Genomic DNA, 25,235 nt, shown 5'->3' with positions numbered 1-25,235 from the left:
AATGAAATGTAAAGTAAAAAGAGTACCTTTCATGATGCCCCAAATCTGACAGAAATTCATCTATGTGTCTTTGGAGTTCATTTCCTTCTAAGTTCTTCAGTTTCTTCAGTTCGCTTTGTAGGAAAAACCAGAGCTCTTTCGCTCCATTTTCAATTCTCCTCCTCAGGATTTCGTGATCCTTCCCCAGACCTGCAGTCAAAGAATTGAGAGTACAGCATTTCCAATACTTTAATGAAAGGAAGTTTTCAGTTATTAGTGCTAATATCAATATATTGAAGAGAAAATATACTGTATAATCACTTACCATTTCTAGTTTGTTTCTTATAATTTTCAATTTGTTCTTTGGCCTTCACAAGCTGCTCTTCTAAAGCACGAATTCTTCCGGAAGCTGGCCCCTGGTCCATAGGGCCTTCTGGTATCCTGTAGTTCAGGGAAGAAGATGTAGACATTTAGCTTATAAATTACTCAACAAAATACATGCTTCCTAAAGTTACATGCTAAAACATACTTATTGGTAACTCCAGAAGTCACTGAACCATATAATATATTAGAAGTACCAAATGAAATTTTCTCTCCAAAGGTATACAATAAAACGTAAACACTGAAATGATACTGAACAAAAGCAGAAAAAAATAATCTAGCTCTGAGATCTTCTCGGACTTAAGGAACCTTTAGAACTCTCTCCTAAAAGCTCTCATCATATTGCTTAGAAAAACTTTGCCTTCAGTAGCAAAGTGGTCAATCCTTCATTGGTGTTGAGGATAACAAAGGTGAAGGAGAGGGTGATGAAAAGGTTTAAAGGGAATAAGAAAACACACATCTGAACATGTGTCTATGTTCAAATATCAAATATAAATTATTTCTAAGTTAAGCATAATATCAGGCTGTGTAAATCTGTGCTCTAATTCATGAACTCGTGACCTTATATTACTAAGCATTGGTTTCATAAGGTAAGACAAGAGTAGAAGATAAAGTATATCAGGAAAAAACTGAAGATTAATGTCCTGTTTGTTTGTATCAGAAACAAAAAAATCAGTCAACAACACAAAATGTTGGAACACAGCAGAGGGAATCCAGGATCTCTTGCTTATATAAGCAATCTATCTATAAAACTTCCTTCCCAACTGTAATCGTTTCTAACATGTTTTGTTTGTTTTTTATTTGGGGCAGTATTCTGTGCTCCATTTTGGCCATAAAAGATATTTACATCCTAATCCTGGAATGCTTCTTTATATGACAAAAGAAACTAGAAACACGTGACTAAGTTAAGGATCTTCGAGTGGGGAGACAGTCTTGCATTATCCAGGTTAGCCAAAATTGTAATCACAGGGGCTCTTATAAGAGGGAGGCAGAGGAAGATTTTACTACAAAAGACAAGAAGTTAGTGTGGCTATCAGCTTTAAAAATGGAAAAAGGGGTCATGAGCAACAAATGCAAGGAATGTACCTTTAGAAGTTAGAAAAGGCAAGGAGAAACAGATTGTCCTTTAGAGTTTCCCTAGAGACTGTGGCCCTGATAAAACGGTTGGTTTTGCCTCAGTGAAACTCATTTCAGACTTCTGTCCCCACCCCCCAAATATAAGAAAATAAATTTCTATTGTTTTAAGCCACAAAGTCTTTGGTATCTTTTACAGAAGCAATAAAAAACTAATACATACATACAAACATTATATATATATTTGCAAAGTTATTGTTTAGATTAAACAATGACTAATTTTTCTACTAAAATCTATTTAAATGAGAAAATGTTTATAAGAGTACTTAACACAGTGTTTGTCAATAAACTTTATCAGAACTACTGTTTCTGGGCTCAGTCACTTTAGAGATGAGCTGTAATCTCAAAACATCTAGGATATCTATTTTAACCATCACAATCACGTCAAGGAAACTTAAGTTTTAAATTACACTTCACAGAACTTCAATTCAGATGTCAACTTAGTCCTCTGATGCAAAGACTCAAATACAGATTTTTTTATACCTTTTCTAACATGTTTTATATAACAGATGAAACCAAATTAACTATTAATTACCTACACCACTTCAGAATACATGTTAAGTAAAGAACCTCTTGTTATAGCTACACCAGAGTAAATAAGGTATTCTATAATTTTCCGTGAAATTGTATATATTAACACTGAACAGAGGCATGAAAAATAACCATGCCCCAATCATGAATGTACCAGGCCACAGAACTTGAATTAAAAAGCCTTCATTTTCATACACACAAAGTGAATAATGATAAAATGAATAGAGTTGTTAGGTGCACAATTACCCAATTTATGAGCACAAATGTGTATACATTCATAAATGAGGCATTTCTTGGTATATAGTTTTTAAAACTTGGCTCTTAATTTCTTTCTGAATTAGATGACTGGTTTCTAAGAAATAATTTGAAAACAGAATAAAACTATTACCTACTGAAATTTATTTTGGCAGCAATATGCCACAGGACAAGGATGTCCTTTTCTAGAACATACTTCAGGGACACAAAATTTCAAAAAAGAGGTATGTCTAAGTTCTCCTTTTTATCTCATTTCTTCACATATTGGTGGAATAACATTAGGAGGAAACAAGCATGAAAAATAGCATAAGATCTTTTCAGCGGAGTTCCATTAACTACTAAACATAATTTAATTCTAATAAAACATAAATGTATTAGTGATTTATATTACATTATTATATACAATAATCTAACTCAACTGTGGATAAACTGTAGATAGAAAAGTAATGGAGAACCTGATGAAAAAAGAAAACGTACACATAGAATCATTCTTTCCACACCCCAATTTGAAAAGTCAATCAAAGAACAGTCTCTATCTGAATATTTAGGGAATTGTGTTTTTTTAAATCATACTCACTATGTAAAAAATAGATGGGACATCTGGCCAAGATGCAATAACAGACATCATATTTACCATTATGCCTGAAACAAATAAAAATCTACACACAATCGATGAAACAACGGTTTAATAAAACTTGAATCAGGAGACTAATGTCAGATAGAGGGCAAAACAGGTGGTTCTCTATCAGGTGAAGGGCAACTAGCAACTATTCATAGACAAAATACCTTGTAAAGATCCCAGAATACAGAAGTAAGGCTAAAGCCATCCCTTGGACTACAAAACCAGAGGAAAACTACATTAGGATGGGAGAGGAGCAGTTTCATTTTGGCCACATTGCTCCTCCCCCAGGTCACTGCAGTGCTGCAGGAAGGGGGTCCCCCTGGGTCTATAGTTTCTCCACTGGAAAAAGGAGAGCACAAGGTGGACATCAAGCTTCCCTAGCATTCTGGATGATTCCTGGGAGGTCCACATAAGTATGCCTCAGGGCTTACTGGGAAAGTCAGCTAGAGACAGAGAAGGGGGCGGGGGCCCCTCAACAAATGCACAGATCTGGCAAACTGTTCCTGCCAGTGGTGGGGCCTCAGAGAAGATTCCAATCAGAGGTTCTCATCATTTGCATAGCTGAGCCAGTGGCTCCAACTGGATAGGGAGTTTAACTGGGTGTTCTGCCTAGTTTGGGTCACCAGCCAGAGGGCTGTCTAGGAGCTCATTCTAGAGCAATTGCTGAGCATAGCCTCCAGCCCCACTGGAGTAGGAAGCCTGGCCCAAGATGCAGGACAACCATGCAGCACATCCTACAGACCAACAAGTAGGGAAGCAAGTCACTGGCCAAAGATGCAAGCAGCTGCACAGCACATCCTATGGCCTGCTAGAGCAGGAAAGCAAAGCAAAAGCCCCACCCAACAGCTAAGCATAGCCCCCAGCCCAACCTGACCAGGAAACCTAGCCAAGGACCCAAGGTAGCCACAGAGCTAATTCTACAGACCCTTCCAGGCAGGAAGCCAAGCAGCAGTACTGCCCTACTGTTGAGCGTAGCCTCCAGCCCCCGCCTCACCAGGTTGCCCAAACAGAGACTACGGCCAACTCTGGAGCCTATCCTACAGCCCCATTGAGGCAGAGAGCCAAGTCTGCCCAACTGTGGATCATGACCACTGACTCTGCCAGACCAGGAAACCCAGACAGTGACCCTGGGCAGCCTCAAAGTCCAGCTTATGGTATTGACCAGCAGGGAAGCCCAGCCTATAGTCCTGTCCAGCAGCATAGTACTGCCAATGGCCCCATCCAATTGCTAAGCATAATCTGTAGACTCACCCAAGGAGAGGACTCAGTTAACCATGCCACCTAATCTTAAAGCACAGTCTATGGTTCTAACTGACCGATGAACCCAGAAAGCAACTCAGTCCAATTATGGAGCAAAACCTCCAGCTCCACCCAACTACGGGGTACAGATGGTAGCCCTGCCTAAACAGGAAATCCAGCAAGAGACAGCGTCAAAGAGCAGAACACAGGCCCAGCAGCGTGCTCAATTGCGGATCCCAGTCTGCAGCCCTGCTCAACTTTGAGGTGTAGCCTACAGTGTCATCTGATCAAACAGCACAGTCTGAGGTCCCATTTAATTGCACTATGGCCTTGAATGTATGTAGAATCCTGCCAATGACCCCATCAAGCCAGGGAGCATGGCTTGGGGCCTCGCCTGACCAGAGGTGATTGCGGAGCCCAGCATGCGGCCCTGCCCAATTGCAGAGTACAATCAACAGCACTACTCTGCCCTTCCAGGGAACACAGCCTATAACCCTGCCCAACCAGAGGTGATTGCTGAGCCCAGCAAGTAGCCTTGCCTGAATACAGACCCCAGCCACTGGTTCTGCTTGAATGCAGAGATCAGTCATCAGGTCCACTGACTGCAGAACAATAACACCCTCCCTAGCACCTCAGAGCACAGGCAGTGGCCCCATCCAATTAGAGATCCTGAGGGCAAGCACTGCTTGTGCAAGGCTTCTACCACCTGCCTATCCAGAATCCCAAGCTGAGCTGACTGGTGAAGAGCTTTCCCTACCAAAGCAAACAGGTAAAGGCTGGAAAAGAGACTGCTTCCTCATGAGCAGATACCAACACAAGAATACGAGGATCACAAAAAACTAGGTAAACATGACACCACCGATGGAAACGAATAAAGCTTCAATAACTAACCCTAAAGAAATAGAAATCTATTAACTGCCTAACAAAGAATTCAAAACAATCCTCTTAAAGGAATTCAGTGAACTACAATAACAGACAACTAAGCAAAATTAGGAAAACAATGTATAAACAAAATGGGAAGTTCAACAAAGAAATAGAAACCATTAGGAGGAAAAACCCCACTTTCAACAATGGATTGATCATCCAAACAGAAAAATCACTAAGAAAACACTGGATCTGATCTATACTTTAGACTAAATGGACCTTGTAGATATATACTAAATGACAACGACATGTTCTAAGAAATGTGCCATTAGGCACAAAATATTGTGAAATCACTCCAAAGTTTAAGATGCACATATATTAAGACTCAGCATGTGTCCTAGGTAATCACCCTAAAGAAACTTTAGCACATGTACGTAAGGAGACATTAGATATTCATCCATAGAGGAATGGATGTATCTACAGATACAGCTCATACATAATCTTGCTTGAGTACCACAATGTTGAATGAAAAAAAGTCACAGAAGAATACATATGGATGGAGTATGATACATTCACTTAAATTTAAAAAACACATAAAACAACATACTTTCATGCATACATACTTATATAAGAACGAATAGAAGTGTGGACAGGAGGTATTATACATCACTCAAAATAGTGATTATCTCTGGGAAGGAAGGAAAATGTGGCTGTGGAAGGGAATAATATCTGTATTTTTTTCCAGTAATCTGAAGCAAATATGGCAAAATATCAGCATTTTTTCAATATGAGTAACAGAGACATGGGTTTATATTATTTTCTGTGCTTCATATATGTATTAGAAATGTTCTCTAATTGCAGAGATATCCCTTAATAAAACTAGATGAAAATCGGATAGATGCTCATCATCAATGCTATTTAACTCCCAATTTCTGGCATCATATAATACTACATATCAGAATATTGTTATAAAAATGTCAATTGAAATGTCTTTTTAAATTGGTTTGAGAGAAAAAGACAGAGATCGATTCACACTGTTCCACCCATTCACGCATTCATTGATTGATTCCTGTATGCGCCCCCGCCCCCCCCACCAGGATCTAACCTGCAACCTTGGGGCACGAGGATGACACTCTAATCAACTGAGCTACCTCTGGTTGTTCATCATCTACCTAAACTTTCATTCATTGCCAAAGAGGACTAGAGCTGCTATGATAAGATCATTTAACCCAATAAAAAGATTTTTTTTTTTTTTTTTTAAAGAAAACAATCTACAATGGTGGCATCTGGGTAATAAGCTACCAGGACTAACATAAATTTGGACTACTTATAAATATGAATTAAGCTCGCTAAAAGCTAGAATTATACTTAGTAACTTACAAATGCTTTTTTTTTTTTTTCAGTTAGAATTTTAAGTGGCTACTCATGGGACTAAAATATTCCCAGCAAAACCACAAAATGTAATCACATTTATTCCTATGTCAAGTTTTGCCAAGAGTCTGTCAAATTAGGTGGAAGAGTCAGCTCTCTATCTATTGAGAGAAAATATCATTTTATTCAAATGAACTGCTTCTTGTGGCTATAATTATTTCTTTTTACCTAATGTGCAAAAATTCGAAATGGAACCCCAAATGAAGTAAAAGGATCTAGTAACAATGTCGGTTTTAAAAGAATAATCAAATGGGATCATCTGTATCCAAATTCAGCTTTAAGATACTGTGATATCAACATTAAATAGGTCTCAGGCTCAATTCTCCAAGGAAATCTGTGACCATGTTTATTGTGACAAGTGAAAAGTATAAACTAGACCATTCTTGCATCAGCCAGCAGCCAAAAACAGAACAATCTGGACTAAGAGTTGTCCCTGCTCACTTCAAATGTGACAACAGCACCCCTGTTAAAACAAAGCTTTTGGACAAAACTTACAAATGAGGGTAATAAGTGATTTTTTTAATAGTTCGCGGTTTTTACCTCCAGATTTTTTATTTTTTATTTTTACAAAAGTATAATCACTTATTTGCTTGTTCAGTGTACTGCATGTTTTCTTTAAATCTTATTTACTTAGAGTTACAAAAAAGATATATGAACAGGTTTCTTTCTTTTTTAAAGTATAAGATTATATATAATAAATAACAAATGCAGTCCCCATGAACCCTCAGTTGAGGCAATCACTGATGACAGTGTCTTATGCATTTTTCTAGAATGCACACACACACATATATTTGTGTGTGTGTTTAAATTTATATGTTACATATATTTTATATATAGCTAAATATGATATATATATAGCTATAAAATATTTGTCTCATGGAGACATCATAATCTATTTAACCCATCCTCTACTGATGGTGATTTAGTTTGTTTCTACGACCACTTATTTACCGTAAGTACTTATATGTCTCTCTTTGCTACTATACTCAAATCTGTCAGAACACTATTTTATATCCAGCACCTGACACATTTTCTGAAACACAGTAGTTGTTTCATATATGTTTCAGAAAATGTATATATATATTTATATATATATATGTATATATATTTAATAAAGGAACTAACACAAAAGCAAATCACTATTTATCAGAGCCAAGGGGAGAAAGAAGAATGAGGTAGTAAAGGCAGCGAAAAATAGCAAAGCTGTCATGCAGCCAGCTTAAAGATCAGTCAGAAATGAAAATGAAGCATTTGTAAAATTTAAATATGAGTAAATGGGAAATCCAATTACTTATTCAAAAATCCAACTGACACATTTTTACAGACTCATGCTTTGCATTAAGAAATGAATAACTTTAAAGGAAGAAAATGCCAAATACAGGTTTGATGTGGGAAATTTAGACATATTATTCTAGGTTTTCTTGTTTAAATTAAGTGTCTAATAGTGGTTTTGATATCAAGTATACTACTTTTAACATCTATTGGTTTCAGGGAAAATTTCTACATTCCAACATTTCTCAATATAATAGCTAATTTTCTTCATGTACTCAAAAGGGCAAGAATATTTGGTGAGAATACCTCCTGGTCACTGGATTTACAGCAGATTACTGAATTTTTGGTCAGAATTAATGTACCAAGTAGACCTGATAAATAAACTATTGTTGGAAATCTCTTCTTACAAATTAAGAAATAAGTGAAATGAAAAGACCTTAGTTGTCTGCCAGTTCGCACTACTGAAAATCTTTTAGATGCAAGGTTCAAAGGTAGGGTAAAATGATAACACTACAATTACTAGTTTACTAAGTGAAACAGAGCCCTTAGGACAAAATGTTTAAAAGAGACTTGAAAAGCTTGCAAACCAGAGTACCTCTGACACCTGGCCCAGGAATGTACTAAGCTCGTCGAATTCTTCTAAGCAGCATGGTAGTAAGGCTTTTTTTTAATGACACAGGCCCAAAATTGAGTAGCTTGCTTATACCCTGTACCAGCCATGCCCTAGCATGAGGAAGAATGTAGAGCACTTCAGAAAATACTCATACCAAACTAATAAATAATAATATTAAAATAAATAATATTTTTTTTGGAAAATAAATTTCCAAAAGGGTAGTACTTTTGTCTCCTAAGGTACACTTTAGATTTTTAAGAAATGCTTAAAGATAAAGCAGAGTTGAACCAGTTAAAAGAATTCAGGGAAAGAGGAGGAAAACAGTAGTAATTCTCAATGAGTTTAGGTTGTTTTCTTTTCTCCTCTCCTCTTCCAATTTCTTTTCAGAAAAATGATTATCTTGCCCAGCCGGGCGTGGTCAGTGGTTAAGCATCAACCTAGGATCCAGGAGATCAGAGTTCGATGCCCGGTCAGGGCACATGCTCAGGTTGCGGGCTGCAGCAAATCAATGACTCATCATTGATGTTTCTATCTCTCTCTCTCCCTCTCCCTTCCTCTCTCTCAAATCAATGAAGATATATTTTTTAAAAAAAAGAAAGAAAAATGATTATCTTATATGCCTGATACCAGAGTAAACAACATTTCTGAAAACAATTTTTTTTTCTGTTTTACTGGTGCTGATAATAGATTCTGTTTTAGCTTGTTTCTCATTTATGAGGTGGGAAACTGGGCTCAGGCAAAAATTAAGTTTTATATTCAGAGCCTTATAAAAATTGTTTTTAAAACCATTAAATATTTGTAAATTTTATGTTAACTTCTGAATAAAATATAACTTCAAACAATATTTCGGTCTTTGAAATAGCTAAATGTACTATTATGGAAACATTACTTTCCTCCACAATTCAATAATGAAAGTAAACTAAGTAAGTTGAATTAGAGAAATGAGGATAAGACCTCTGCCAAACCAAAACACTGAAAACTAAATTTTTAAGTCTGAATTTAAATAGATGCCTACATATACTCTTCTGTCTAAAAAAAACCCACCAGTGTATAGAAATGTATATACATACAAACACATCTAAAAATAGAAAGGTACATTTACATTCATAATAGAACTCTATTAAATTAAACAAATTGACAGACTGCTATGACTATAATGTTTTTAATGTAAAAGTAAGGCACATTAATCTATCTAAATGCTTCTCACCAAACTGCTGGTTTTCAAAGGTATCAAGTTAGCAAAGCAAGTTTTGTTTTTTTAATTTATCCCCTACTCATTTGTTCTAACATCAATAACGAAAATGATAATACAGTACTAACAACTATCATCAAATATAGTACTCCCATTAACTTCAAGGCACTATGTTTAGCATTTAAGAGAATTATTTCATTTACAACTCACAATAATCATGGAGAGAGAAAAAAAGGTATCCTAACAGATAAGGAAACAGACGTTCAGAGAGGTTAAACGACTTTGTTCACAGCTCCAAAGCTAGTAAGGGGTATAGCCAGAATTAGAATCCAGGCTTTTATTATTCTTCCTTTCTATTAGTTAACAGAATAAATTAAAACACATTAAGAACAAATTCACTGTGGGAGGCGTAAGTTATAAATATCCGACTCACTGTTACCATGATTTTGTTATCCATATTGGTCAGTGATGCTTGGGTCATGTATCCTCAGCTGTTTTAAGATAGGTGTAAAGAGTTTTGAGGTCTCCAAAGAAAACTTCTGTCATGCTATCATGCCCTTTATCCTAAGCCAAGCCACTCTGGGGTATATACATCATTCTAATAAGTGTGGATAAATCAGATGAATTCATCACTATCACCGTAAAAATCATTCGACTCAGTGCCTTTCTAACTGCTGGCTAGGTGCATTATCTCGGGCAACAGTACAGGGGTTAACAACACAAGTTTTAGAGGAAGGCAGACCTTGCTCAGGGTCCTACTTACTAGCTATGTGACTCTAAACAAGTTATTTGACCTTCCTAAGCCCCCATTTCCTTATCTGTACTATGAAAATAACAATAGTACCACAAAGACACAGTTTGAGGACTAAATTCTCCAAAATAGTAGATGCTCAATAAATGTGACCTAGTAACATTTTTATTGTCTTCTACTGTAGAACAGCACAGAATACTGTGAAATATCTTCATTAGTACATACCTAAAATTTTATAAAGATTATAAATAATATGATAATAGCTTCTTTTAATGAATTATGCTGCTGAGCTAAATTGGATGACCTGCCTAGAAAAAACTTAATGAAGTTCTACATATCAAAATAAGTGTTTACACAAGACCATGCCTGGAAAACTCAATTTACTAGAATACAGTAAGTTCTATGAGAGAAAGTAATTCAATTTAAAGCTAGGATTTTTTTTTTTTTAAATCTCTTAGTCATCAAAGAATTGTGTTGTTTCTCATCTGGTTTCTTATTATGCAATCTTGGAGATGTTGGTTAAAAACTACCAAAAGAGCCCGGCCAGGTGTGGCTCAGTGGTTGAGCATCGACCTAGGATCCAGGAGATCGGGGTTCGATTCCCGGTCAGGGCACATGCCCGGGTTGCAGGCTGCAGCCGATCGATGACTCTCTCATCATTGATGTTTCTATCTCTCTCTCTCCCTCTCCTTTCCTCTCCCTGAAATCAATAAAGATATATTAAAAAAAAAAAAAAAACTACCAAAAGAATAGGATTTAGTAACTTCCCTAGCTACTCTACACACCCACATTACAGTCTCCTAGGAAAGTTTGAAACAATAAAAAAATGGCTTTTAAAAATTTTAGAAATATTGAAATACTGTATCATACAAGAAAGTAGGACAATCCTCTAGAACAAGTCTTGATAACTGCTATAAATGAATTAACAACTTAGAAAGGAATACTATATAAATTATATGACAATAGCAAGAATTATAAATGAATATTCCTGCTGTCAAAGCAATGATTAATAATCTTCAAACTATGCATATTTACATCCAAGTAAAAAATGTAGGTTTTAGCACTAGCCAGTTTGGCTCAGTGGTTAGGGCATCAGGCCTCGGACTGAAGGGTCCCGAGTTGGATTCTGGCCAAGGGCACGTACCTCGGTTGCAGGCTCGATCCCTGGCCCCGGCCAGGGCACGTGCGGGAGGCAACCAATCAATGTGTCTCTCTCACATTGATGTTTCTCTCTCTCCCCCCCCCTTCCACTCTCTCTGAAAAGCAATGGAAAAAATATCTTCAGGTGAGGATTAAAAAAAAAAAAATGTGGTTTTTATTACAGATCTATAATTAAAATCATAACACATCAAAATTATACCTTTCATTTTGCATACATATGTGGATGTGATCATTTGTGCATATTTGTTTAATTCAGTTTAAAAAAATAATCATTTCAAAGGGGGGAAAAAAGTCAACAGAATCTAAAGGGGACAAAAATTAATTTCAAGTCTTCTGTGAAGATTTTAGATTCCAGATCACCAATTTGTCAGGCCATTTTATAAACTTCATTTCCATTGTTACTAAATAAGTTTGTATTTTCTAGTACAGGCAATATTATTTATGCTGACACTTTAAGAAAAATGAGACAAAGGAATCATCAGCTATAGCAGTAATGTTTTAAGCTCAAATTGATAGAAGAAAATGCTGTGGAAGATAAATAAATCACTCTTAACAAGTTCTTTGATAGATTATACATGTCATTTCTACTTAATTCAAAGTGGCCTTTCTTCTCAAAATCAGGTGGTTAGCTTTAAACTAGAAGTTTCAAACGAAACTAAGGTATATAGAGGATGGAAATGAGGCAACATGATACTTTCCTTTTAAGAAAAATAACATCAACCCTGGAGAGAAAAAATTTTCTTTATCCTTTTACCTCAAAAAAGAAATTCAAATATTTTTAGTTCAGATCAAAATAGACAAATAGACACAACAGGGCTCAAAGAAATCTGACTGATGAAATTCTAATTATTAAATCCATTCATGTTAACAATACTCAGACAATTATGGGAGATTTAAGGGCTATTAATAAAACACAGTAAATATAATGTGCTAGATAAATGCCATTAGAAAAAATTAAGTATTCTAATTTCTACTTTAAGAATTCACAGTTGAAAGCTGTTTTTCACTTTAATTATTTTTTAATTACTTTTAATAGAGATTTCTTAAAAATAAAACTGTCACTGTGAGATTCATTAGAAAAGCACATCTTAGAAAGGCACATCATCTCACAACTATTTTACTTTCTGCATTAATGTAACATTCCCTTACATCGGCATTAGGTAGACAAGTTTAGTCTATTTCCTTACTCTATGAAATACAGAACCTATATAAAATCTGAACACTTCAAGAACAAAAGAAAATCTGGTTTCTTGGCTAAAGAGTAATTATCCCTGTTTCAAAATAAATGTAGTAGATTCTCCACTTAACTTCAAAATTCATTTCAGTTAAGTTACATTATTCTTTATTAAAATAGTGTATATTTTCCTTACTCCACTTTTTCATTCAAAAAATAAACAGCATTGATACAAAGACTCACAAAAGGAGTGATGTACAAGTGCCTGTGTTTTACCGTGATTCAAGTAAGTGATTCCAGAAAAATATACAGTACAGGTCACCCCACAATATAGGATTAGATTTGAAATCCAACGGAGTTAAGCTGAGGATTATAAACATTATTGAAGCCTAGAAATACTGATCAATTGCCTGAACACTAGTTGAAAGAAACAAAACTATATCCATGACGTGTGAAGAAAATGCAAAAGAAACTGCCAAAATACCATGCACAGAATTTGCTCTATGGAGACTATGCTCTTACAACCCTGTGCATCACTGTTAAACCAGTGCTACCATTTATAGAAATGTATCCTTCCCTAATCATTTATATCACATTTCTGAACGTCAGGATTCTGGAATCTCAGATTAAACACCCCACTCATTTAAGCCAATCACTCTGCTTTCCAATATAATCTATAGGGGACCTTCAATGACTAATAGCCTCAATATAGCCTCACTATGGCTTCAGAGTAGTTTTGGTTTTCAGTCCAATTCAATTTTATACTAATTCATTTTTTTCCAATAAATATTTACTGTGGGCTTTCATTGTACCTGACACTGGGACATATTGGGGGATACAGAGTAGGTAAGACATGGATCCTACCTTTACCCTACCCTTAAGAAGCTCCCAATCTAGAAAGTAGGGAGATAAGCAAACAATTACAATCCAATGTGAAAAGTGCAATAGCAGATTTGGGTCTAGGTAGCAGAGAGAAGGAAGTGATTAACACTGTGGAAGGACTGAGGAGAGACAAAGGTGGCTTTACAGAGAAGATAATGCATGAGCTGTATTTTAAATGATAAACTAGATGAAGAGCATCTAGACAGGAATAACAGCATGTGTAAAGGATTGTGGTGTGAAATGGGATGGTGGAGCCATACAGTACTACTGATTTTAGAGAGGAAGTAGAGGGAAATGAAAGCAAAGTAACAGGTAAGAGATCGTAAAGACCTCTTAAGCCATGCAAAGAAGGTTAGATGTTTATTATTGTGTGCAATGAGCAGCCAGTGAAGGTTTTTAAACGAGCTGAGGCAAAAGAATATTGTCAAGAGTATTCACCTCAGCTACAGAATGGAGAATGGAATACAGGAAAAGAGGTAGATCAGTTACCATGGCAGTGAGCTAGAACTAAGGGAACAGTGATCATGGCGAGAGATGCTGAGCACTTTGATAGCATACTATATAGGAAGAGTCAGGGGAAAGAGTCTCTTTCTGCCCTCCTACTTTCATAATAAATCCAGAGCAAAATTATCAAAAATAATAAAAGTGAAGTGAAATAATGTTCAAGAAATAAAAGAACCAAGATTTCAGAAACCCTCTCTCTAATCAATTTAAAGAATTAGATTCCTAACCAAATGAAGGATAATGCCTTAAGTAGTTGACAGAATTTTATATGAAAATAATGAATGGGGGAGGGCAGGGCAATCAGGTTTCTTCCCTTCACAAAGAATATTAATCCTTTAAAATGGTCCAGAAATCTAATTTTTAAAAATACTCAGACAATTCTGATGATCAGCCAAATTTTAAATCCATGATTCTGAATCTAACCTGAAAGAATGCTAAGGAAAATAGGGACAGGTTAATATAATACGTCTAAACTAATTACACCATATACTGGTGGTTCATAATGCCTGAACTATTTGGAACTCAGCTGAGGACCACAAAGTGAGCCAAACAATCTTCTGAGTAGCAGGATGGATGTCAAGTCTCAGCATGAGAACATACTTTATTAGTAACTGCTAGCAAGACATAGAAAATGGGCAAAAGGAAAACCTGCCCACTAGGAGAGAGGAAGAGGTGCTGGTGGACTGAATCCAGCCACTAGTAGTGATAGTGAGCATTTACTCTTCAGAGCAAAAAAAGTATCCCAAAACTACGCAAAGGAAATTTTATGTTTTTTGAATTCTAAATATTCCTATCCAGGTAAATAAAAGAAATATAATTTGTGGAGCATGACTGACTTTCATTTTAAAAATAAAAACAATATTTATAAATAATAACTGTTATCATTAGTAGGAATTTCTGGAAGACCCAGTGAAGATATTCAGCAGCATGTGAAAGGTAATATAATTGCACATTTTATCTTTTGCTTAAAAAAAAAAAAAAAAAAAGGAAGAATAGGAGGGAGTAATAGACGGAGGGAGGGCAAAACACCCAATATATATCCACAAATAACAATTCTCCACTTAAAGAGCAGCTACCATGTCTTATTTAATTCCATGAATATGGCATGGCCCAACCCAAGTGCTGACATATAGTTAGTGCTTAAGAAATGACTATCAGATAAATGATGCATTAAAGAATGACTACAGTTTCCCAACAAGTAAAAGAGAAATATTTTCTATGAAAGACAGAAATACACAAAATTCATTCCCAATGTTGATAACCCACTCAGGTTCAAACAAAGCTGCAATAAATCAATGGATAGCAGATCAACAGGGGTTATTTGAGGGGAAAAGGTGATTGAGTGTGCCTGAAAATTTTTCAGACTGTATCCTAGAGAACAAACTGTCCTAAGACAAATTGAAATGTCTGTTAGCATCATTATTAGAACTAAGCTATCTACATCAAAGTACGGCATTCCTTAAATGCAAGCCCATCCTCTGATAGAATCCTTTTTTGGTTGATTTTTGAGCAACCCTTCATATCTTTGATAACTAAAGAGAACCTCATTGCCCAACCGGCATGGCTCAGTGGTTGAGCATCGACCTCTGATCCAGGAGATCGCAGTTCGATTCCCAGTCAGGGCACATGCCAGGGTTGCAGGCTTGATCCCCAGTAGGGAGTGTGCAGGAGGCAGCTGATCAATGACTCTCATCATTGATGTTTCTATCTTTCTATCTCCCTCTTCCTTCCTCTCTCTGAAATCAATAAAGATACATATTTTTTAAAAAAATTAAAAAGGACATCACCACTTGTGTATTCATTATCTATGAGGACACAATTACACCCCTATAAGAAGCCATTGCTCAAATGAAGGGAAAAAATTGGTCATAGATTGTGCTCCCTTCCCCCATCAAACCTAGTCATTCTTTTGTCCCTAAATCACAAATACATATTTTATTTCAAGTCACACTCACACAATCATTTTTTGTGAACTACTTTCTAGCCAAGAAACAATTATGACATAAAACCAAAGTGAAAAATCCTCATGTACGGGATGTCCTAAAAAAATGTATACACACTTTAACAGCTGATAGCTCAATTTTGAAAATGAAATGTATTTTAATAAACACTGCCTTAATAATTACTCAAAGTGTATGTATACTTTTTTTGGGACACCCTGTATATCCAAAGACATTCAGTGCGTGTTTTAAAACTAGAGCTGGTGCCCTGGCCAGGTATTCTCAGTTGGTTAGAGCAACATCCAGATACTTCAAGGTTGTGGGTTCGATCCTCAGTCAGGGCACATACAAGAAGAATCAACCAATGCGTGCATAAATAAATGGAACCAAGAAATCCATGTCTCCCTCCTTCCGCCCGCCCCCATCCCACTCTCTCTCACAAATCAATTTTTAAAAAATGGTTAAAAAAAAAAAAATGGAGCTGCCCTGGCTGGTGCGGCTCAGTTGGTTGGGCATCACCCTGTGCACTGAAAGGTTGCCGGCTCGATCCCCAGTAGGGGGTGTGCAGAAGGCAGCCAATTGATGTTCTGCTCTCACATTGATGTTTCTCTCTCTCCCTTTCCCTTCCTCTCTCTTTAAAAATCAATTTTTAAAAATCTTTATAGAAAGAAAGAATAAGGATTTTAAAAAATGGAGCTGGCAAAAAACCAACTGCACATAAGGCTGCAAATGCACAAAGCTGCAGAAAAGTCTTCATAATTAATCCCTCAGTTAATAAGCAACCGGAAACTTCCTGAAGAGATAAGGGGTGAGATCTAGAAACAATGACCTTTTGTTTATTCCCAGTTAAAAAATATTTTTACCCAATCATTAAAATGGGATTAAAGAAAACACTTATGGCCAAGAAACATATGAAGGGACATCCAATCTCATTAGTAATCAGCAAAAGCCAAACAAAACCACACTGAGATGACATTCTGTCCCTATTCAAATAGCAAAAATAAAGAAACAATGGCTCTTGCAATAGATTTTACACCACTTTAGTCACAACCAAGTCATGCAAAGATGTGTTATAATCAATCTAAAGGTGTGTTATAATCAGCCTGTGCCTTGCTTGCCTGCAGTGTTAACCGTGTCAGTCAAGTGCTGCTACTACCTTATACATCTCATGCTCCTCACTTACTCACCCCCCACCCCCATACACACACACAAGCCCACCACAAAAGCCTGCTGGTTTTTTACTGTACCAGAACAATTTAAGAGAAAGGCAACAACTAATCTTCAGCTGACATAGTAAAGATGGGACCGACTTCATAAAGAATTCTAGATTCAAACTACAGAATCTGAGATAAAATAAGACATAAAGATTCTCCTCAGCTATCTTCCCCTCATGTAACCAATGAAAACATGATCATTGGTTTACAAAATTACAACTACCCAACCTTTAATAACTTAACTGCCTTTCATGCAGGGGTATCAAGCTGCTTTGCTAACGTTAACTAAACTATACAAAACCCCTGTGAGGTAAGCATTATCAACAACTGAGGGTTAATCCTTTCAAAGAAAGACTTGGGACTTTTTTTGTATATCAACTTGCTGCCTGGCTGAGGTATAACACAATTGTCAGAACAAGGTAGTTGAAGTTCAAAGTTAAAATGTATTAAGCTTTCAGAAGTAGAATCTTATGCCCCTTTCATGTTCTTAAATACTTCAATCCTAAACTTCTTTTTATCCCTCATTGAAAACAATGACAAGTAATAGACCAAGAGGAAGCCACACAGACTATTAATAAAGTTCAAAGGTAAATTTAAATTTCTTCATATAGAAATGGGAAAATTTAAAGCTGACTCCACATTCAAGTTGTACTCAACACAACTATTCTGTGTGGGGAACAAGTCACCTTTTTGCCCAAAGGCCAGGCTTTGTTTAGAAAGTATCAACAAAGTGCTTTATTTTCTTCCATTATTTTACAATATTATATGCTACATATGTGTATGTGTTTAAATAATATAGATAAAAAACAGCAGGATATAACACTTTTGAAACCAAATCAATAAGAAAATGCTCCCCCCGCTACAATGAAATGACAAATATGTAAAACTTCCCAAAAGATAGCAGCAGTAACACCACCTCTTCTCCCCAAGAAAATTTTTATCAAGGTAGATGGAGTGGCAGGAGGTGAAAGAACATTACTATCCTTTGCCCTCAGGCATATAATCCACTTTGAAGTATAAAACCTATTTCCAACAAATGGCAATACTAGGAAAACAATGTTTTAAATAAGATTTCACTGAGGTACTGAATCCTAAAGTTACTGGGTGGTGTCTTGAGACCTTCTGTCCAAAGGCAAGAATCAAAGGTTTTTACTGTGTTCCCACTTCACAAAAGGACTGTAGTTCTCCCACATGCTTGATGTATTCCAGACACTAACCCACACTTAGGAAATGAGTAAATGACACGTTAGTTCTATTATGCTGCCATCTAGCAATGGAAACTTTTCCATTATTAGTATTCCCAATTTGCTGAAAAGGAGACAAAGAGACATCTCAAGGGTTTTCCAATGCGCTCTATTTTTTTGGTCGCAGAATGCTATGATATAAGAACAATTCCGCAGGTTAAGTCAAGATGTTCAGATTTCAGCAAAAGCATAAACTTGTCTTTTTTTAATCTCATGTAACAAATAATGTCACAACTACCTCAAGAGAACCTTTTACACAAGATATATAAGAGCACCTCAACGGACAGAGAACATGGACTTAGTCACAGTTACAGAACAATTGCGTGACTGTTTTTGCACCTGCTTACTGTGTGTGGCAAAATTCAATCTGAGTCCTGCCTTTATTATACCATATAAAATTATAGCAAAATTATGGGAGAGGCCTACCTTCCTCACTGACCGCTAATTTTTAGAATCTATCAATAGCTATTAAAAATAATCAAATAATAATGACAGATCAACTGGCTTTTAGGTTGGTTTGCAACAAGTGTGTGTGTGTGTACTATATCGCACTACTGGTTGTGGAGAGATGTGCTCTCCATAATGCTGGGAAGCCAGAGCCATATTTATTATTGAGATACCCTTTGCTTTCTTCTCAAGGATCAGAATAGGGATTTCATGATGTTATATTTGGCTCAAGAACTAATAGATCTCACAGTATGTACATATTCCCTTAAATGGAAATGTACAAATTGTCTGTTATGTACATTCTTCCAAAAAGGTGATGTTATCCCCAGGTATGAAAGGATTATTGGTATAACAAGAAATTAACTTAGGTCTGGCAAGACATTACCTTGGGTAGTCAACTACACAGGCAGTTTGTGACTCCATCAGGGACTCTAAATCACCAAGGGAAGCTATATTTAGATATATTACATCTATTTGTAGTCTATGAGGCCACACCATTTCCAATAAGCTTATGTATAAATGACCAAATAAATGAGAACTTAATCTAAACTTATAGTACGTGGTTATTCCCACAGATCCATGTGAAATGGTGCAAGTACTGATCCTAGCAAACTTCTGGGTCAAATGTGCCATTTGTATTTATTTAGATAGATTATAAGGGATTACTATAGCTAATATCAATAAATATTAAACATAATCCCTATATGCTTACACAGGTATATCTGTACAACTTAAAGAGATAATGGTTGAAATGGCCATTTCTAATACTAATATATGGAAACCTCTGATCACACTTAACAATTACCAAAAGTAATTGTAATATGAAACAGGATATTTTGTCTTCATCTGTAGGCTAGAAAAACATACTGTCCTGCATTAATTCTTAAAGCAAAAGAAACTGGAGAAGGTATAAAAAAATGACAGTGTTGGCAATGTGCTGAAAATTAGATACAACTTAATTCCTTGGAAGATTCTATTTCTGCTTCTGCCATTGACTTGCAGAAAAATGACTAAGTCACTTAGCTTCTGTACATATCATGTGGTAAAAGAGATAATATTTTTGAAGTGCCACTGAATATAAATGAGAATTAACACTAAACTATACTTTTGAATGTCTCTTTTGTCTTTATTTGCACATACAGCATTCTATATTTATTAAGTACACCTTTCTCTCCAAACCTTATTAGAATCCCTTATGAATTTCTGATATGAAACATCTCTGCCAAGCAACAGCTTTTGCTTATATTTTAAAGGCACAAAGGACTGGATTAAAATCAAACTTACTTTATTTGAACCAGCAATAATAATAACAAGAAAAGCATAGTGTGCTATTTTATACTATACTTCCTTCTAGCCATTGTAATTCAAAGGCTAACTCTAATACGTTGAAGTGTTTTTATATTTATTCCCCTTCAGACAGCTTTGTCTAGAATACTGATCTATCAAAATAAACATCCACTTTGTTTCATTATTTTACCTAAATGAATTATAAATGTCTATATGACAACCTTAAAAACAAAACACTTCATAGTGAAATAAAAGTTTACCTAAAGGAAATGGAATAGCCCAGGCAAGTTTTTTTCCTAAACGTTTAGCAGATTATGTGCCACCTATAAATCAAGTGACACTGGAATAGATGAGTCATATTTCCTGAAATTACCCATGGGACATATGTTCCAGAACCCCAACTGGATGCCTGAAACTGTGGATAGTACCAAACCCTATATATACTATGTTTTTTCCCTATACACACATACCTATGATAAAGTTTAATTTATAAATTAAGCACAGTAAGAGATTAACAAAAGTAACTACTAAAATACAAAAATTTGTAACAATATGCTATAATAAAAGTTACGTGAATGTGGTCTCTCTCTCTTTGATAACCAGTCTGGTAACTGAAATGGCTAATGGGCAGGTAGTATATGCAGCTTGCACATGTGGGACAAAATTTACGTCCCAGGCCGGACGAAGCAGGACAGCATGGGATTTCATCACACTACTCAGAACCACACAATTTAAAACATACAAATTGTTTATTTCTGAAATTTTCCATTTAATATTTTCTGGTCGTGGTTGGCTGTAGGTAACAAACTGTGGAAAGGGAAACCATGGATAAGGAGAGACTACTGTATTTATCTTCAATTATTAAGAAATGCTTGAAGCCATTATCAGATCAGTAACACTAGGATAAAAGAACAAAGGATAAAATGTAAAGAATGTTTAATCAAGCCCCTAAACTCAAATATTCATAAATTATAAAATATTTAATGTAAATTCACTTTGCCTATATGGCATTTATATCTGGAAGTGGAAAAAAAGTTCTTCCACATATAAATGTTTAAATTTTTTCAATTAGTTATTTAAGATTTTAGATATTATGTAGCAGTGTTCTATGTGTGTGTGTGTGTATCTCTGGGTATGAATAAGAAAATTAAGACGACAATAAATGATGAAAATAGCAATACACTCTCAATGTGCTATTTTCTTACTAAGGTTCTGCCCCCCATAAAAGTTACTAATGACAATAGCATGAAAAACACATGTGATCCCATGCTTCTATGCCACAAAACCAATAGCTATAACCATAAAACAGATGCAGTTTACTTTTCAGATTCAAATTCATTGAAAAATAAAATTTCCTTCCATGTTAGATTGCTGCTAGACCTACAAATAAGAATGTTTAATACTATTTCCACACTTACTCCTCTTCATGACAACTGTGGGTCATCTAAAATGAATGGAGTTTTTACTTCTTGCAACACATTTTCTGGCAATCACGTCTATGTACATGATCCCCAAAGGTATCTTTCTCTCTCATCCTGGCTTTTCCTGAGTTCTAGACTCACTTTCCAACTTTCTACTGGATAGGTTCAACAAACACATCTAGCTCAATCTATCTAAATCTCACCTCGATCTCTTTCTAATAGATTCACTAAATCAATCAATGAAGCAGAGATTATGGTGATAGTTAAAGTCTTCCAATTCAACTAAACTCCTCCTTTCCTTTACCACTCATCTGGGGTTACAATGAAAGATAAAGTTAAAACCTGATGAACCAGGTCTTTAAAAGTGCAAGTACTAGAACAACTCCAGGAATCTAGGTACAGGAACTAATGGAAATCTCTTTATGGCAGCAACATCAGTATAAATGAACTTCAACCATTTTCAATCCAGGTAGAGTACTTTTACTTCCAAGTAGAATGTAGTATGTAATGGCAAACCCTATGCTTGCTATAATAACAGCAATACAAAAAAACACACAAATAACTTCTAAATATAACTTTTTTTAAAGCCATGTGAGAGGTGTCTAAGTATATGATTATATTAACTAAAACTCCACAGGGAAGTAGTCTGTAATAAGCCATGTTCTTGCTTCGGGAGCACTCACTGATTCTGGGTATAATGTGAAGCATAGGCTTGGGTCCCACAGAAGGTTGCTGTGAAAATTTGAAAATTCAAGGAGCACTAAGCACATACCCAGTTTTCTCCATGGTTTACGTGATGCATTCTGGGGCTCCAAAGGAAGCTAGAAAGCAACTGTTAGACTGAAATTTCTCATAGCCTTGTGATATTATGAGACAAAGTCCTGCTTAAGGGTTACCTTAAACTCATTGTTAATCTTTTCTTTAGTGTTTGTTAAATTTAGATACTACATGGGGCAAGAGACCAGAGAGCAAAGCTTAAAAAGTCTAAAAAGCAGACTAAATTTCCCATAGTATTTCAAATCTTAAAAAAAAATCAATCTAGTTCTCAAAGAAAAATCATGGAAGAATTATGCCTGAGTAACAAGACAGCAGTGGGCTAAGTTTTACTAAAATCACAATGCAGCCATGATCTAGCTCAATCACTGATTGCACTGGATTAAGATAATAAGCCCAGTGATAATATATACCTACCAGAGGGAAGCATCTGTAACCTCCATAGTACTTTTAAACATAATAGCTGACATAAAATTAAAATTACTAGACATGCAAAGAGTCAAAAAATAATTTGATCAAAAATCAAGAGAAAAAGCAATACAAGTTGACCAAAACATGATCCAGATATTACCTAGATATTAGCAGACTATATATTAGACAAAGAAGAAACATAAATAAGATAGATGAAAAATTGAAAATTTAGAAAAAATTTTGAAATTATGAAAAGAATAAACTGGATATTCCAGAGTAAAAATACATGAAAATTATTGAGTGTGTTTAACATTACAATGAATGCAACAGAAGATAGGTTAAATAAATTGAAGCTCAGTTCAAAAGAAAATACACGAAATGAAGTACAATGAGAAATTAAACTGTGAAAGACACATAAAAGGATGTGATACACCATAAAAGTAATTCTGCTATTACATGAATTGAAGTTCCTGGGGGAAAAAAAAGATAAAGCACAGTCTAGAAGCAGTAGGTGAGCAGATAATAATGGCTGAGGATTCTCTAAAACATATAACAGATATCAAATCCCAGATTTGAGAAGCTCAGTGAACTTTAAGCTGGAAAAAAACAAATAAAGCCATATCTAGGCACATCCTAGTCAACTGTATAACACAAAAGACAAAAATTCAAATACAAAAGTAGGCAAAAGAAAAAACCACAACAGTTCAATTAAAACTGCTGACTTTTCAATGGAAACTATGAAAGCCAGGAAACAATGAAATGACATTTAAAGTTCTGTAATATATTATAGTCGTCCCCCCTTATCCACAGGGGATATGTTCCAAGACGCCCAGTGGATGCCTGAAACCAAAGACAGTACCAAACCCTATATGGACTATGTTTTTACTTATACCTACATACCTAAGGTAAAGTTTAATATGTAAATTAGGCACAGTAAGAGATTAACAACAATAACTACTAATACTGCAATAAAAGTTATATAAATCTGGTCTTTCTCTGTCTCTCAAAATATCTATTGTACTGTACTTTCCTTTCTTTTTCTTGTGATATCAGATGATTAATTGCCTACATAATGAGATGAAGTAAGGTGAATGAGACGTTATTAAGTAAAATAAGGATTGCTCAAACACAAGCACTGCGATACTGCAACAGTTGATGTGCTAACCAAGATGACTACTCAGTGACTAATGGGTAGGTAGCTTATACAGTGTGGATATGCTGGAAAAAGGGATGATTCATGTCTGGGTTGGGGGATACAGGGCAGGATGGTGGAAGATTTCACCACACTACTCAGAATGGCACACAATTTAAAACATGAATTGCTTATTTCTGGAATTTTCTATTTAATATTTTCTGACCGCAGTTGACCATGGATAACTGAAACCATGAAAAGCTAAACTGCAAATAAAGGTGGGAAAACTACTAAATTCCCACTAGCAAACTAAATTCTATACTAGCAAATATCTCTCAAAAATGAATGCTAAAAAAGTATTTTTTGAAAAATAGTAAGAGAGTTTATTGCCATCAAAGCTGTACCACAACAATACTAAAGGATATTCTTTAGGCTGAAAGATAATGATTGGATGGAAGAATTAAAGTACGGGAAGAAATAAAGAACATTAAAAAAAATAAATATGTGGTCAGTTATAAAGAAAAGGACAATTTAAATAAAAATTATAATATAATGTACATGTTATAACAAACACTGGGTTAAAATATATAACAATAAAAAGATCAAAAGTGAATTGGGGGAATTAAAAATTTAAGTAGGATACAATTCTTGTATTACTCTAGAAATGATAATAATATTAATTCAAGATAGACTATAATAAAAAAGATTATTTTGTAATATCTAGGGTAGACATTAAAAGAATAAATTTTAAAAATAAATTAAAATGTATAATTAAAAGTCTATTATAAGTGAAAAAATAGAATAAAAATTTTTCATCAATTCAAAAGGCAACAAAGAAAAATTTTAAAAATAATAAAAGGATCAAATAGAAAAAAAAAGCAGTGTAGTAAACTTAAACCTAGTTTATATTAAATATAAGTGGACAAAACAGTTGAATAAAAATGGTTATCACCGGATAAAAATATAAGGTCTAGCCCTATTCTTACAAGAAACACTTAAATATTTAAATTTATATTTAAATATATTTAATATAAGGAAACCAGAAGGTTAAAATTAAGAAGATGGGGAAAATATGCCATGCAAACCAAAACCAAAGGAAAGCTGGTAAAGCAATATTTATACCAAATATATTAGACTTTATAGCCAAAAAAATATTACTAGAGATAAATAAAATCACTTAATAATAATTAAAGGGTCAATTCACAGAAAATAAAATAGTCTCAAATTTACATTCACCAAATGAAATACTTTAAGATACATAAAACAAAAGTTGACAGAAGTGCAAGGAAATATAGGATGTCCCAAAAAAATGTATAGACACTTTGAATGATTATAAAGTCAGTGTTAATTAACATACAGTTCATTTTCAAAACTTAAAAG

The 25,235-nt window shown here is 35.1% G+C and overlaps 1 protein-coding gene across 6 annotated transcripts in view; it reads right to left on the bottom strand.

Moving 5' to 3' along the window:
- Nucleotides 1–25,235, bottom strand: part of FUT8 (fucosyltransferase 8) — a 180,975-nt gene that overhangs the window by 73,451 nt on the left and 82,289 nt on the right. For all 6 annotated transcript variants that reach the window (XM_081152061.1, XM_081152058.1, XM_081152059.1 and 3 more), the window contains 2 exons: nucleotides 305–420; nucleotides 27–189 (listed from right to left, as the gene is read on the bottom strand). In XM_081152061.1, the coding sequence (XP_081008187.1) occupies nucleotides 27–189; nucleotides 305–420 (279 nt within the window). The remainder of the gene's footprint in view (nucleotides 1–26; nucleotides 190–304; nucleotides 421–25,235) is intronic.

The sequence above is a fragment of the Miniopterus schreibersii genome (genome assembly GCF_964146895.1).
Source record: "Miniopterus schreibersii genome assembly, chromosome: 1".
NCBI classification, from domain to species: domain Eukaryota; kingdom Metazoa; phylum Chordata; class Mammalia; order Chiroptera; family Miniopteridae; genus Miniopterus; species Miniopterus schreibersii.
This window is presented reverse-complemented; position numbering and strand designations above follow the sequence as displayed.